This window comes from Bombina bombina, chromosome 7, assembly GCF_027579735.1.
Source record: "Bombina bombina isolate aBomBom1 chromosome 7, aBomBom1.pri, whole genome shotgun sequence".
Lineage (NCBI taxonomy): Eukaryota > Metazoa > Chordata > Amphibia > Anura > Bombinatoridae > Bombina > Bombina bombina.
Genome location: NC_069505.1, coordinates 413603036 through 413619472, shown reverse-complemented (window position 1 = coordinate 413619472; position 16437 = coordinate 413603036). Strand labels below are relative to the sequence as shown.

Genomic DNA, 16437 nt, shown 5'->3' with positions numbered 1-16437 from the left:
TGACTATTAGTAAAGACACTCTCCTAGCTCTACTGAATATTAGTAAAGACTCTCCTAGCTCTACTAACTATTAGTAAAAACACCCTCCTAGTTCTACTAACTATTAGTAAAGACTCTCTCCTAGCTCTACTAACTATTAGTAAAGACTCTCTCCTAGTTCTACTAACTATTAGTAAAGACAATCTCCTAGTTCTACTAACTATTAGTAAAGACACTCTGCTAGTTCTACTAACTATTAGTAAAGACACTCTCCTAGTTCTACTAACTATTAGTAAAGACTCTCTCCTAGCTCTGCTGACTTTAGACAAAGACTCTCCTAGCTCTAGTAAATTTAGGCAAAGCCTCTCCTAGCTCTACTTGCTATTTGCAAAACACTGTTGTTAGAAATACTATCCTATCTCTGCTACTAACTGTTGATAGAAATACTATCCTCGCTCCGCTACAAACTGTTGTTAGAAACTGTATCCTAGCTCTGCTACTAACTGTCGTTAGAAATACTATCCTAGCTCCGCTACTAACTGTTGTTAGAAATGGTATCCTAGCTCTGCTACTAACTGTTGTTAGAAATACTATCCTAGCTCCGCTACTAATTGTTGTTAGAAATACTATCCTAGCTCTGCTACTTATTGTTTTTAGAAACTGTATCCTAGCTCTGCTGCTGTCTGTTGTTAGAGACACTCTTAAACAATGTTCCAAAGAAATTGTGGATTATTACCCCAACACTGACTAACTCTGAGTTAGGGTACAGTAAGTACATCATGAGACACTTTCTCTTCAGTCCCATATCCCAATAGGCTTAAAGGGACATTATACACTCATTTTTTCTTTGCATAAATATTTTGTAGATGATCTATTTATGTAGCTCATAAAGTTTTTTTTTTTAAAATAAATGTATAGTTTTGCTTATTTTTAAATAACATTGCTCTGATTTTCAGACTCCTAACCAAGCCCCAAAGTTTTATGTGAATACTGTCAGCTACCTTCTCCAGCTTGCTCCTGTTTGTGTAAAGGGCTTTTCATATGCAAAAGAAGGGGGAGGGGGGAGTGTCTTATTTGCCACTTGCAGTGGGCTTTCCAGCTACATTTTCAACAGAGCCAAACTGACAGTTTCTAAGTAAGTTTTTAAACAGTTTTATACTGGATTTTTATATCAGTATCTGTGCATCTTATTCTTTATAGTAGTGTCTATTACATGCAGTTATATGAAAATGAGTGTATATTGTCCCTTTAAAGGGTGTGTATCAAACAAATGAAGTGCCACAAAAAAGTGCCACATTTACTCATGTATGGGTTTTGTACTTCTAATCCTCACTGGCCAGAGAAAGACAAACCTCTCCAAATATAAAAACGTGTTTTTTTCAGGATTGGATCATGAGTTTTCTTTAAAAAAAAACCTGAAATATATTTTTGAAACGTCCTCTTTTAGATGAAAATAAAATATGTTGACTACACTGTTCCTTTAAACCTTTTATGTATTTAATAATTCACTCTCCTACTTGTCCTGTTTGTCTTTACTGCACTGTCCTAACAGGATCTCTTCTATCTCTGCAGGTGAAGAGTCTTGTTATGACTTCTGACCTAGCACCTTATTACAACACCAGTACTGTCTATGCATTTGGGTGAGAAAGCTTTAAGTTTATTGTCAATGGCTATGGCTGTTGTTCCCTAGTGATGTCACATTTTGTTCATAGTGTTATCTAGCGCTGCCATATCCTTTGATGTTATGTTTTGATATACTGTATGTCATTCAATGTCCCTTTTTTTTGTTATAAGTGAGGACACAGCCAACTCGGGCTCTATGCTGTTGTAAACAAAACTTAGAGACACCTTTCTCATTCAGTACACTAGGGGATAGGGCCAATTTTTATAAGCAGACAATTTGCATTTCCACAGAATATCTTTAAAAATAATGCAAAAAGTATAATAACTCTAAAGCACTGACACTGTCTATATCAGATAAACTAAGCTAATATACAGATATCAACTAAGCTGATATACTGTATATAATGACTTTTGAAGTTTTTCCCTTACTTTCTAAAACAAATGCTTAAATTTGCAATTGATCTGACCCACATATTGAGTACCTCATTACAGTAATTACAAACTCAGGTTAGATTGTGTGAGTGCAGTAACTGATAGCAACATGGTCAATAGTGACAACCTTGCTAACTGTGGCTTGCAAGCTATTAAATGTCAGTGTCCAGTTAATTAGCCATAAGCTGTAATGCAATAGCTGTAACTTTCTATTTCAAGTAGTTGGTCTCAGTCTCTTCATAAACTGCGTTTTGTTATGACTTCTGTGATCTGATGGTAAGTCCTTATATCAGATGCAAGGAATCCTAAAAGTATTTCCACAATAGTTGCCCTTAACAGCAACAAATCCATATCTACTATCGTCAACTGCTATCATTAACAATACTTGACTACCCCACCAATGTAATTAACCATATCTGTCCAGACCTAATTATCCTGACACAGAATAAGTTTTTTTTACTAATATGCAATAACACTCCCTAAAACTTAAGGGACCTACTACATTACTCTCTAACCACAGTACCACAATGATACAAAAACTCTTCCACTGCAATAGCCAGTAGCACCCAAGGGATTCCCATACAAAACCCAGCATTGGAATGCCACAACACACAGGGGAACCCTCTATATGAATGCACCATAGCAATACATATAATGGACCCCCAACATGAACTCATCATAGCAATGCCTTACAACAGCCAATGGTCCCCCACTATTGAAAAATCTCGCAACACTGATGGGACCTCCTATATGAAAATCAAAATCTTCCAGCTCCTTCAGTTTAAAAGTGACCTTAATAATCAAACATTGGGTCCACAATTACAGCAATGTTTAGGGTTAATCAATGCCCTTAATCATGCTAGCAAGAACAAATCTTAGCAATACCTCCCAACTCCCAACACCCAAAGGGGCCCCTACATCATATGAACCCATCATAGCAAACACTCAAAACACCCATGAACCACTATTTCAATACCTCCCAACAACCAAGGGATTCTCCTGTATGAATCCATGATAACAATACCTCCCAACACTCAAGTGATACCCTACAAGAACAGATCTTAGCAATACCTCCCAACACTCAAGGGATACCCTACATGAACACATCTTAGCAATACCTCTCAACACACAAGGGATACCCTATATGAACAGATCTTAGCAATACCTCTCAACACTCAAGGGGTACCCTACATGAAGAGATCTTAGCACTACCTCCCAACACCCAATTGATAACCTACAGGAACTGATCTTAGCAATACCTCCCAACACTTAAGGGATCCCCTACATGAACAAATCTTAGCACTACCTCCCAACACCCAAGGGATCTCCTAAATTAACAGATCTTAGCAATACCTCCCAATTCCCAACACCCAAAGGGGCCCCTACATCATATGAACCCATCATAGCAAACACTCAAAACACCCATGAACCACTATTTCAATACCTCCCAGCAACCAAGGGATTCTCCTGTATGAATCCATGATAACAATACCTCCCAACACTCAAGTGATACCCTACAAGAACAGATCTTAGCAATACCTCCCAACACTCAAGGGATACCCTACATGAACACATCTTAGCAATACCTCTCAACACACAAGGGATACCCTATATGAACAGATCTTAGCAATACCTCTCAACACTCAAGGGGTGCCCTACATGAAGAGATCTTAGCACTACCTCCCAACACCCAATTGATAACCTACAGGAACTGATCTTAGCAATACCTCCCAACACTTAAGGGATCCCCTACATGAACAAATCTTAGCACTACCTCCCAACACCCAAGGGATCTCCTAAATTAACAGATATTAGCATTACCTCCCAACACACAAGAGATCCCCTACATAAACAGATCTTAGCAATACCTCTCAACACCCAAGGTATACACTACATGAACAGATCTTAGAACTATCTCCCCACACCCAAGGGATCCCCTACATGAACAAATCTTAGCACTACCTCCCAACACTCAAGGTATACCCTACATGAACAGATCTTAGCACTACCTCCCAACACTCAAGGGATACCCTACATGAACACATCTTAGCAATACCTCTCAACACCCAAGGGATACCCTATATGAACAGATCTTAGCAATATCTCTCAACACACAAGGGATAACCTATATGAACAGATCTTAGCACTACCTCCCAACACTCAAGGGATACCCTACATGAACACATCTTAGCAATACCTCTCAACACCCAAGGGATACCCTATATGAACAGATTTTAGCAATATCTCTCAACACACAAGGGATAACCTATATGAACAGATCTTAGCACTACCTCCCAACACTCAAGGTATACCCTACATGAACAGATCTTAGCACTACCTCCCAACACTCAAGGGATACCCTACATGAACACATCTTAGCAATACCTCTCAACACCCAAGGGATACCCTATATGAACAGATCTTAGCAATACCTCTAAACACACAAGGGATACCCAACATGAACAGATCTTAGCATTACCTCCCAACACCCAAGGGATCTCCTAAATGAACAGATCTTAGCAATACCCCTCATCACCCAAGGAATCCCCCTATAGGGACTGATCATATTAATACTTTCAGACATCCAAGGAACCAACTATTGCAATACCTTTCCCTCAAAACAAGTAAAGGCCTAATATATATGCCCCCAAAATGTAATATCCACCAAAATGTGTTAAGAGAAAGAAATCACAAAAAGTGTATTATTGCACTCCCTGTTCCAGCATCATCTATCATCATCATCTTCAGTCTGAATTAAGTCACTCATATTGCTCTTCCTCACCAATAGACATATTCTTGATGATGTTATACAATGCCCTATGAGGTCAAACATGTTCCCCCTAATGGTCACATGTCATATGATTCTATATCCCCTTTATCCACTAATTATATCACATTTATCTCTTATTTTACATAGTGATGTCACACATTGTCTGCTGGTATCTGCTTTTTGTGTTTCTTTCCCAGGGAGGGCAGCTTGATGGTTTATTTCTGGGTGAGCCTGGAGGTGCCCGAGACTCATGCTCAGTCAGTGAGTATGAGCTCTGTGAAGGACAGTCTCACCAAAGTACTACAAGCTGCTGGCAACCACACTGGGACCTATATATATGATCAGTATCACGTGGACCCAAATTCTCTGACAATAATGGGTCTGTACCCAATCAGTCTGAAAATATGACAAACTGAGTGTAAATGTGCATGTGTTCTTGTATATTTATGATGCAGTCTGGAAGTATGACAATTTGTTTCTGTTTGTTTGTGTATATGTGTCTCTGTGTGTGTGTGTGTGTGTGTGTGTGTGTGTGTGTGTGTGTGTGTGTGTGTGTGTGTGTGTGTGTGTGTGTGTGTGTGTGTGTGTGTGTGTGTGTGTGTGTGTGTCTGTGTGTGCATATGGGTATTTGTGAGTGTTTGTGTTTCTTTAAATGAAAAATAGATGTTCACAGTTGTTTTGTGCCTGTAATATAATACAAATTTGTGTCTTGATTTTTGAGAGAGAAAAAGATGTAAGGAGAGAGATTTTTGTTACAAAGCATATGTTTCCATGTCAATAAGCCAAAGAGAGAGAGAGAGAGAGAGGAGAGTGAGAGAGGAGAGAGAGAGAGTTTTTCTATGTGTCAGTGTGGGAGAGAGAATAAGGATATTTTTTGTGTGTTTATGAGAGAGGGAAAATAGGTTTTTAATGTTACTATTATTGTGTTTCTGTGTGAAAAGAGAGACAGATTTTTTTAAATACTTTTTTGCGGGTCTAAGACAGAGAGAGGAAAAGTGAAAGAAACTTGTTTATATTTGTTGCTGTGTGTCTATGAGGGAGGCAAAGAGAGAATAGATGAACACAAAGACACATTTACACATTTGTTTGATAGGTACTCTGGGTGAAAACTGATGGGGCATCAAACACAGGGCTGGACTGGAATAAAAAGCAACCCTGGAAAATTTGGAGACCAGCCCTATTTTCTGTTCACTCAGTATAATGTGCACACACCATACTCCTTCCCCCAATATTTTGTTTCAGAATTATATTATATTAGTTTGAATTTAAAAAAAGTTCCAGATTGTTGTTATATGCACTCTAAAGCCCAATTACAGTACATCTATTAATCACCCCTTTAAATTATAGCTTTCCAGCCCCAGCTGCTGCAGCCCACCGGGAAATCTCCTGATATCCTGGTAGGCCAATCCGGCCATGATCAAACACATTATATGGTTTTGCTATCTATAAACATAACAGTCTCCTCCATACATACTCCAGTGTCACATGTCCCCTGCTAGTAGGTTGTGTAGCTGATCTTACATCCTAACAATAAGTGTGTTTGGGAACAGTGTCCTGACCCTGTGCTGTTGTGTGTTGTAATGATCAGTTGTGTTTGTTATGATACGTTGTTATGTTAATATGTGTGTATGTTGTGATATGGTTTTGTGTTGGTGTGAGTGTAATTAAGTTTGTGTTGTGTTGTGTGTGTTTCAATGCTGTGTATGTTGTGATGAGAATGTTGCTGTGTTATGATGCTACGTGTATGCTTATGTGTCTTTATGTGTCCATCACATGACCCTAATCTTTTAGACATTGCCCCCCCCCCCCTTTATATTTGTATTTTTGTTTTATTTATGTTGAATTACATTTCAGCGGCCAGTGTGCAGGACAAACATCTGCTCACAAGCAGCACTGGTACGGCCTCTTTTTATTTATTTCTGTTTAATCCATTTCTGAATCTGTCTAATCATGTAATTGAAAGGTGCGAAGGGGAGAGAGAATACGTACTAGAGAGAGCAGAGAGCATAGAAAGGGCACTCATACATAATATCACACAGGTCACACCACTGATACATAAACATTACCACTTTGTATATAACCTCCAACCATTACTGGAACCCTAACCTTCACCTTACTGCTAATCTCTGACCATTAATGGAACCCGAACCCTCACCTTAACATTGATCTCCAACCATTAATATAAACACAACCTTCACTTTAATGCTAATTTCTGACCATTAATGGAACCTCAACTGGCACTTTAACGCTATCCCCCAACCAAAACTTGAATAACAAATCTCATCTTAAATGGATATCAAAGTACAAAAAAGAAAATGCTCTAATATTTTAAAACATTTTCTTATTGCACTATTGCTTGTATATAACTGTGTGTTTAACTCCTGCAAATGGATTAAACACATAGATGAATTCAGCTTTAGAGCTAGCTGAAAATATCTGGCGAGCCATTAGCAAGAGACAAATGTGTGTTGCCACCAATCAACAGCTAGCTCCTAGTAGTGAAGGATTTGGACATATTCAACAATGGTTACCAGGAAAAAAAAGTAAATTTGAAGATAGAAATTAATTTACAAGTAACCTTACTGCTTATCAAAAACCATAAGTGTTACCTCAACCCTAACCTTAATGCTAATCGCCCAACCATAAGTGTAACCTCAACCCTTACCTTACTGCTTAACCCCCAACCATAAGTGTAACCTCAACCCTAACCTTAACGCTAACCCCCCCAACCATAAGTGTAACCTCAACCCTAACCTTACTGCTAACCTCCCAACCATAGGTGTAACCTAAACCCTAACCTTAATGCTAACCCCCCAACCATAAGTGTAACCTCAACCCTAACCTTAATGCTAACCCCCCAACCATAACTGTAACCTCAACCCTAACCTTAACGCTAACCCCCCAACCATAAGTGTAACCTCAACCCTAACCTTAACGCTAACCCCCCAACCATAAGTGTAACCTCAACCCTAACCTTACTGCTAACCTCCCAACCATAAGTGTAACCTAAACCCTAACCTTAATGCTAACCCCCCAACCATAAGTGTAACCTCAACCCTAACCTTAATGCTAACCCCCCAACCATAACTGTAACCTCAACTCTAACCTTAATGCCAACCAACCCAAACATAAGTGTAACCTCAGCCCTAACCTTAATGCCAACCCACCCAACCATAAGTGTAACCTCAAGACTAACTTAACTGCTAACCCCCAAACATAAGTGTAACCTCAGAGAGAAAATTATCAAAGCGCCAATAGGACAAAGGCCGGGTCTAGGTTTAAAAATATGTCGTTTAATATTACAATAAATGTTTAAAATACAATAAAATATACCTAGAGTACAATAAAATATAATCAAATATAATCAAGGATCCAAGATTTTACAATATGTGGCCACAATAAAAACAAATGTAACAAACCTTGACAAGATCAGTGCTTTGGACTGTCTAAAACATAATCTGTGTATTGGCAATATGTCTGCTAAAGGGTATACCCGTAGTAGGGGTGGCTGTCTGAGATGATTCACAGTGCTAAAAAGTGTCTCAAATTGACAGTGCTAATAGGTGTCTCCAAATAAATGTGAAAAAATAGTGCAAACAATGTCGCGAACAATGTTAATAAAAGAACATGTTGATAAAACGTAGTGGATAAAAAACAGTTGTGGATAAAAAACAGTATGATAATCAGTTGAAATTCAACAATATACAAATTGTGTGGTGTAATCAAACAATAGGTGATTCTTGTGTACTCCAAAAGAAAATTATAACATGATGGCAAACTCCAAAAAATGATTAAAATAATGACAAATGAAAAAAGAAAGAAAAATTCCTGAAGACAGTGAACAGTTCAACAACAATAAGGAATGTCAGAATTGAAAAAATGTACTTGTGTGTCCCAAACAAATGCAGTAGTTTTCCCAGTGTTATTTCCTAGTGTAGTCTCTCCCAAGTGTGCGGTGCAGATAGGACTCCTAAGTGTAGACCCAATCGGTTAGTTCAGTGTTCTGCCATATTGATCCTGTCTGTAAAAACAAGAGCAATAATAGTGCAGACGTTTTCAAAAATATCTACCTATCAGAGTATTACTTACCAGTCGACGCGTTTCGGTCATGCATTGACCTTTATCAAGACTGGTTTTTGCTAATTCCTTGTGTCTTTTTATACCTTTGTCTAATTATTGATTTTCGTACTACCAGAAGTGCAGTTTCCCACTTCCGGTTTCGGGTGGCAATAGTTAGTTGGTATCGTTATAAGAAAGAGCTTATCTATTAATCTATTTGCCGTTAGTTTATTTAGAATGGGGATAAAGTTTTGTGTCCTAAATACATGCAATTAAGTGTATTTCTTACTTTCCTCTGATTCCCGATTTTCTAGTGCTCTGATTGGTCGGATTTATTGTGATTTCCGACTTTCTAGGTATCTGATTGGTCAGAATTGGGGCGTTTTCCCTATACTTCTTGCTATTGGTGGTTTGTGTAAAACTTGTGAATAGACTCTCACAGCCTATTATATGTGAAGGTGTGTATTATATCCGTCTTCCTATTGGTCCCTGTATATTAGTGTATTAATAGTATGGTAACGATTTCTATACTATTTTAAATAGATATTGGTTGAAAATGTCCCTTTCTGCTCCGGTTTAGGTGGCTGTAAAATGGTGTGGAGACTGTTTGTAACAACCACCATTATGAGTCAAATTAAAAATAAAAATAATAATAAACGTGGAAGTGAGGATTAGGCAATAAAAGTATCCATATTTACATATTTATATATTATAACGAATACGATTTTGTTTTGTGCATTCTTCGCTTTTCGTAATGTTTAAATCTTATGCTGTATTAAACATATTATAAGGTACAGTGACACATCTATAATATATATATTTCCAATATTATTTCAATAGACCCGTACTTTATTGATCACAAATCTGTTCTAGATAGAGGGGATCATTAGCGCTTTTATTAATTAATCCTCAGTGGTATAATACTAATTGCTGTTCTTAAACAGTATTAAAATTCTTTCTGATTATCCAGCTGTATTTATTTTCGAGGAATGGGTTAATGATTTTTTTCTCTAGTAGCTGGGTGTTTTGTCTCTTATTTATAAGTGCTCCTATTGTGTTATTCTGTTCCCGAATAAAACAATTCCTTTATATTCTTTTATTGATTTTTGGAGGGCTAATCGTAGGGGCCACTGGCTTAAAAAATTAAAACAACTTATCTGGTGATCTCTATGTTGATTCTTTATTTCTTTTTAGATTAATCAAACTGGAGAGTGTATGAACATAGACTATATTCATTAACGCTAAAATATTCCAATGTACTCGAGATTTTTGTGGATGATATCATGTCCCATCTATAGTTTTATTACATATTAGAATTTGTGAATGTTCTCAAATGTAAGTGTGAATCTTATAGGTGTCCTCATGTGTAAGTGTGATGGTCGACATTGACACGGTGAACTGGTCCTTTTATATGGACCGTTTTTAGGTTAGCAATCTGATATATTCAACTGGTCTCCACTTTTGGGGCTAGATAGACAGTTTTAGAAACAGGTTTAGAGATGGTATATAGAGGGAGAAAGATTTGCACATAAATTATAGTATTTCTTCATCTGTGCCTTCAATTTCTTCATAATTTACTATACTAGAAATACTATAATTTATGTGCAAATCTTTCTCCCTCTATATACCATCTCTAAACCTGTTTCTAAAACTGTCTATCTAGCCCCAAAAGTGGAGACCAGTTGAATATATCAGATTGCTAACCTAAAAATGGTCCATATAAAAGGACCAGTTCACCGTGTCAATGTCGACCATCACACTTACACATGAGGACACCTATAAGATTCACACTTACATTTGAGAACATTCACAAATTCTAATATGTAATAAAACTATAGATGGGACATGATATCATCCACAAAAATCTCGAGTACATTGGAATATTTTAGCGTTAATGAATATAGTCTATGTTCATACACTCTCCAGTTTGATTAATCTAAAAAGAAATAAAGAATCAACATAGAGATCACCAGATAAGTTGTTTTAATTTTTTAAGCCAGTGGCCCCTACGATTAGCCCTCCAATCAATAAAAGAATATAAAGGAATTGTTTTATTCGGGAACAGAATAACACAATAGGAGCACTTATAAATAAGAGACAAAACACCCAGCTACTAGAGAAAAAAATCATTAACCCATTCCTCGAAAATAAATACAGCTGGATAATCAGAAAGAATTTTAATACTGTTTAAGAACAGCAATTAGTATTATACCACTGAGGATTAATTAATAAAAGCGCTAATGATCCCCTCTATCTAGAACAGATTTGTGATCAATAAAGTACGGGTCTATTGAAATAATATTGGAAATATATATATTATAGATGTGTCACTGTACCTTATAATATGTTTAATACAGCATAAGATTTAAACATTACGAAAAGCGAAGAATGCACAAAACAAAATCGTATTCGTTATAATATATAAATATGTAAATATGGATACTTTTATTGCCTAATCCTCACTTCCACGTTTATTATTATTTTTATTTTTAATTTGACTCATAATGGTGGTTGTTACAAACAGTCTCCACACCATTTTACAGCCACCTAAACCGGAGCAGAAAGGGACATTTTCAACCAATATCTATTTAAAATAGTATAGAAATCGTTACCATACTATTAATACACTAATATACAGGGACCAATAGGAAGACGGATATAATACACACCTTCACATATAATAGGCTGTGAGAGTCTATTCACAAGTTTTACACAAACCACCAATAGCAAGAAGTATAGGGAAAACGCCCCAATTCTGACCAATCAGATACCTAGAAAGTCGGAAATCACAATAAATCCGACCAATCAGAGCACTAGAAAATCGGGAATCAGAGGAAAGTAAGAAATACACTTAATTGCATGTATTTAGGACACAAAACTTTATCCCCATTCTAAATAAACTAACGGCAAATAGATTAATAGATAAGCTCTTTCTTATAACGATACCAACTAACTATTGCCACCCGAAACCGGAAGTGGGAAACTGCACTTCCGGTAGTACGAAAATCAATAATTAGACAAAGGTATAAAAAGACACAAGGAATTAGCAAAAACCAGTCTTGATAAAGGTCAATGCATGACCGAAACGCGTCGACTGGTAAGTAATACTCTGATAGGTAGATATTTTTGAAAACGTCTGCACTATTATTGCTCTTGTTTTTACAGACAGGATCAATATGGCAGAACACTGAACTAACCGATTGGGTCTACACTTAGGAGTCCTATCTGCACCGCACACTTGGGAGAGACTACACTAGGAAATAACACTGGGAAAACTACTGCATTTGTTTGGGACACACAAGTACATTTTTTCAATTCTGACATTCCTTATTGTTGTTGAACTGTTCACTGTCTTCAGGAATTTTTCTTTCTTTTTTCATTTGTCATTATTTTAATCATTTTTTGGAGTTTGCCATCATGTTATAATTTTCTTTTGGAGTACACAAGAATCACCTATTGTTTGATTACACCACACAATTTGTATATTGTTGAATTTCAACTGATTATCATACTGTTTTTTATCCACAACTGTTTTTTATCCACTACGTTTTATCAACATGTTCTTTTATTAACATTGTTCGCGACATTGTTTGCACTATTTTTTCACATTTATTTGGAGACACCTATTAGCACTGTCAATTTGAGACACTTTTTAGCACTGTGAATCATCTCAGACAGCCACCCCTACTACGGGTATACCCTTTAGCAGACATATTGCCAATACACAGATTATGTTTTAGACAGTCCAAAGCACTGATCTTGTCAAGGTTTGTTACATTTGTTTTTATTGTGGCCACATATTGTAAAATCTTGGATCCTTGATTATATTTGATTATATTTTATTGTACTCTAGGTATATTTTATTGTATTTTAAACATTTATTGTAATATTAAACGACATATTTTTAAACCTAGACCCGGCCTTTGTCCTATTGGCGCTTTGATAATTTTCTCTCTGATTATCCACCTTTCTGACCGCTAGGGGTCAATTTATTAAAGCTAGGGTCCCTCTAGCACTAGGCGCTCAGTGTCAACCCCAAATCACCATAAGTGTAACCTCAACCCTAACCTTAATGCTAACTCCCCCAACCATAAATGTAACCTCAACCCTAACCTTAACGCTAACTCCCCCAACCATAACTGTAACCTCAACCCTAACCTTACTGCTAACCTCCCAACCATAGGTGTAACCTAAATCCTAACCTTAATGCTAACCCCCAAACCATAAGTGTAACCTCAACCCTAACCTTAATGCTAACCCCCCAACCATAACTGTAACCTCAATCCTAACCTTAATGCCAACCAACATAAGTGTAACCTCAACCCTAACCTTACTGCTAACCTCCCAACCATAAGTGTAACCTGAACCCTAACCTTAATGCTAACCCCCCAACCATAAGTGTAACCTCAACCCTAACCTTAACGCTAACCCCCCCCAACCATAAGTGTAACCTCAACCCTAACCTTAATGCCAACCCACACAACCATAAGTGTAACCTCAAGCCTAACCTAACTGCTAACCCCCCAAACATAAGTGTAACCTCATTGCCAACCAACCCAACCATAAGTGTAACTTCAACCCTAACCTTACTGCTAACCTCCCAGCCATAATTGTAACCTCAAGTCTAACCTTAATACTACCCCCATCCATAAGTGTAACCTCAACCCTAACCTTACTGCTAACCCCCCAACCATAAGTGTAACCTCAACCCTAAAGCTAACCCCCCAACCATAAGTGTAACCCTAACCTTTCACTAACCCCCAAACCATAAGTGTAACCACAACCCTATCCTTAATGTTAACCCCCCTCTTAACCATAAGTGTAACCTCAACCCTAACCTTAATGCCAACCCAGCCAACCATAAGTGTAACCTCAACCCTAACGCTAAACCTTAGCCATAAGTGCAACCACAACCCTAACCTTAATACTAACCACCAACTGGAATCAGAAACACAAACCCTAACTTTAGTGCTCATCCCTAAGTGTAAATCTGCCTGTAACAATAACCGGAACCTTAACCCCATCTGTAAGTCCATCCTAACTCTTACTTTAACCCTAGCGTGCCACATCACCAATATTATAGCCAATGCCATAAATAGACAGAGTATAACATGCTTAGAGAAAGGAAGTGACAGAAGCAGGAGGGATATACAGAAGAGAGCGATACTTGGATACATGGACTGAGAAGAGATGAACAGGACACACAATAGAAAAGAGATTGAGTCAAGCAAAAAACATTTAATTTGTTTCTTATTTTATATATTTATTTATTTTGAATGATTTGAATATGATTTAACTTTGATTTCAACTACCTATTCTGCTTTTACTAACCTTGTTACATAAACACCCTGCTCAATGTACACAAATCACATGCAATGTGTGCTCCAGTCTCTTCTCTTTCTGTCTGCTATTCTAACTTCCTCCCACATCTTCTCTGACCCTGTTCTATTTTTCATCTTCTTTTTCTCTAAATTCATTTACCCTTTATTCTAATTTTTTCCAATATTTTCCCCCCTTTTCCATTATTTTTTCTGTTTTTTTTGTCTATTGATCTATCTATCTCTCCCTCTTCCAACTTATTTCTATATTTCTCTCTCTCTCTCTCCCCCTCTGTATCTATGTCTTTCACACTCTCTATGTCTCACCCTACCTGTCTTTTTCTCTCTCACTCTCTCTCACACTCTCTCCTTTCCCTCTCTCAGGGTGCTACAGATACAGTTATGTACAAGCTGGCAAAGAAGTCCATTTGAGAGGTCCTGATTACCTGTCTCCCACCTGTGTGTGGCATCTTCAAGGTCCTCCTTCATACCTGCTGATGCTTCGTCTACAATGGACCCGTTCTGAATGCCGGGACCGACTAGCCATGTATGACTCCCCAGCACCCCTAGAGACGCACCTCATTACCTCGTAAGTAGGGGCACAAGGAATGATATTCAGGTTGGTAACAGTTGTAAGATGAGTAACATGAGATGTTCTTTTTATGGTGGTGGTGTAAATGGAATTCTGGAGAGCTGAGAGTCTTGTCCAATTAAATGGAATTCTGGAGAGCTGAGAGTCTTGTCCAATTAAATGGAATTCTGGGGAGTTAGGAGTCTTGTCCAATTAAATGGAATTCTGGAGAGCAGAGTCTTATCAAATTAAATGGATTTCTGGAGAGCAGAGTCTTGTCCAATTAAATTGAATTCTGGAGAGCTGAGAGTCTTCTCCAAATAAATGGAATTCTGGAGAGCTGAGAGACTTCTCCAGTTAAATGGAATTCTGGGGAGTTGAGAGTCTTCTCTAGTTAAATTGTATTCTGGGGAGTTGAGAGTCTTCTCCAATTAAATGGACAAAAAATGTGGTCTGACAAGTTGTATTATATTTAGCGTTTCTTTGGCCATGTAGCTTTGTTTCTGGGATGGTCTTCCTGAGTAAATATTAATTTATTCTCACAAACCAAGGTAATTGTGCTTCACCTAAAACCTGAATGTCTGGAAGCAAAATTACTATTATCAAACTAAGAAACACCAAATCTATCATTAAAATATGTCACATTAAAAACATATTTATTTACATTAAAATAAATCAGAACAAAATAAAACTAATGAGTCCATAATATATAAAAAAAAATATGTTGGGAAACTCACCTTATAAAACTGCTATAGCTGTGTAAAAAATCAATAAAAATTAAAATAAAAAAGACACATTCAGACACAATAAATAACTAAGAGCAGATTTCAGTGAAATCTTTTCTTTTGTTGTCACTGAGGCCTTGATCACAATCTATCGGAAGCCTCGTTTTCAACCCAAATTGGCTACTTCTCGATTCGGCGTGATCACAATAACACGATTTCAGCTGATTATCGCACTCGCAAACAGGTTTTCAGGTGCTTGAAAAAAAAGCCCTATTTACAGTATGTTTTTTGCTCACTTTTTAAGTACTTTTTGGGCCCAGATTTGAATTATGGAATTGGGCTCCTCTAGACACCATGCAGATGTGATGACTACAGGATTTCATGAACAGCTAAAGGGATGTGCAGGAAAACTCGCTTCAGAGCGACAACACCTATAAATAGAGTGATTTTATATTTAAAATTAAAATCACAGAATTATTTTATCGGCTTAAAGGGACAGTAAACATGAATTTCTAAAAGCTTATATCATATTGTCTGTCTCTACATCTTAATTTCGAAGCTGCCTTTAAAAAAATCAATTATACCAGTCATTCCTCCTCTGGCCACCAGTAACGATCTGTACTGCCCACTCCATAGACTTACGCTAATGAGCGCTCCGCTTACACTCTGCTTCCTCTCAGGTTCTTCATACAGTCTTGATCATTACAACATCCTTAAGGGGCCACAAACCCCACTGATGCTGGGTGGTTAGAACCAGGAGAGCCACTTTGATTTCCCAGGTGGAAGGTGGATTTGCACAGCAGGACAGCATGAAGAAGGCAGGGAGTGTAAACTGGTGCACCCAATAGTAAGACTATTGAACTATCAGTATGTTTCTGATTGGCTGAGTAGAAACAAAAAACAGTCTGGGCTGGGGAGCGGCTAGAAGAATCTTGCTGGAATGACTTTGACATCAAGGGA

General features: G+C 37.5%; 1 protein-coding gene across 1 annotated transcript in view; it reads left to right on the top strand.

Moving 5' to 3' along the window:
• TMPRSS6 (transmembrane serine protease 6) overlaps nt 1–16437 on the top strand; it is a 227697-nt gene that overhangs the window by 176966 nt on the left and 34294 nt on the right. The window contains exons 4-7 of the mRNA XM_053721218.1: nt 1552–1619; nt 5002–5183; nt 6659–6700; nt 14566–14770. Of these exons, the coding sequence (XP_053577193.1) occupies nt 1552–1619; nt 5002–5183; nt 6659–6700; nt 14566–14770 (497 nt within the window). The remainder of the gene's footprint in view (nt 1–1551; nt 1620–5001; nt 5184–6658; nt 6701–14565; nt 14771–16437) is intronic.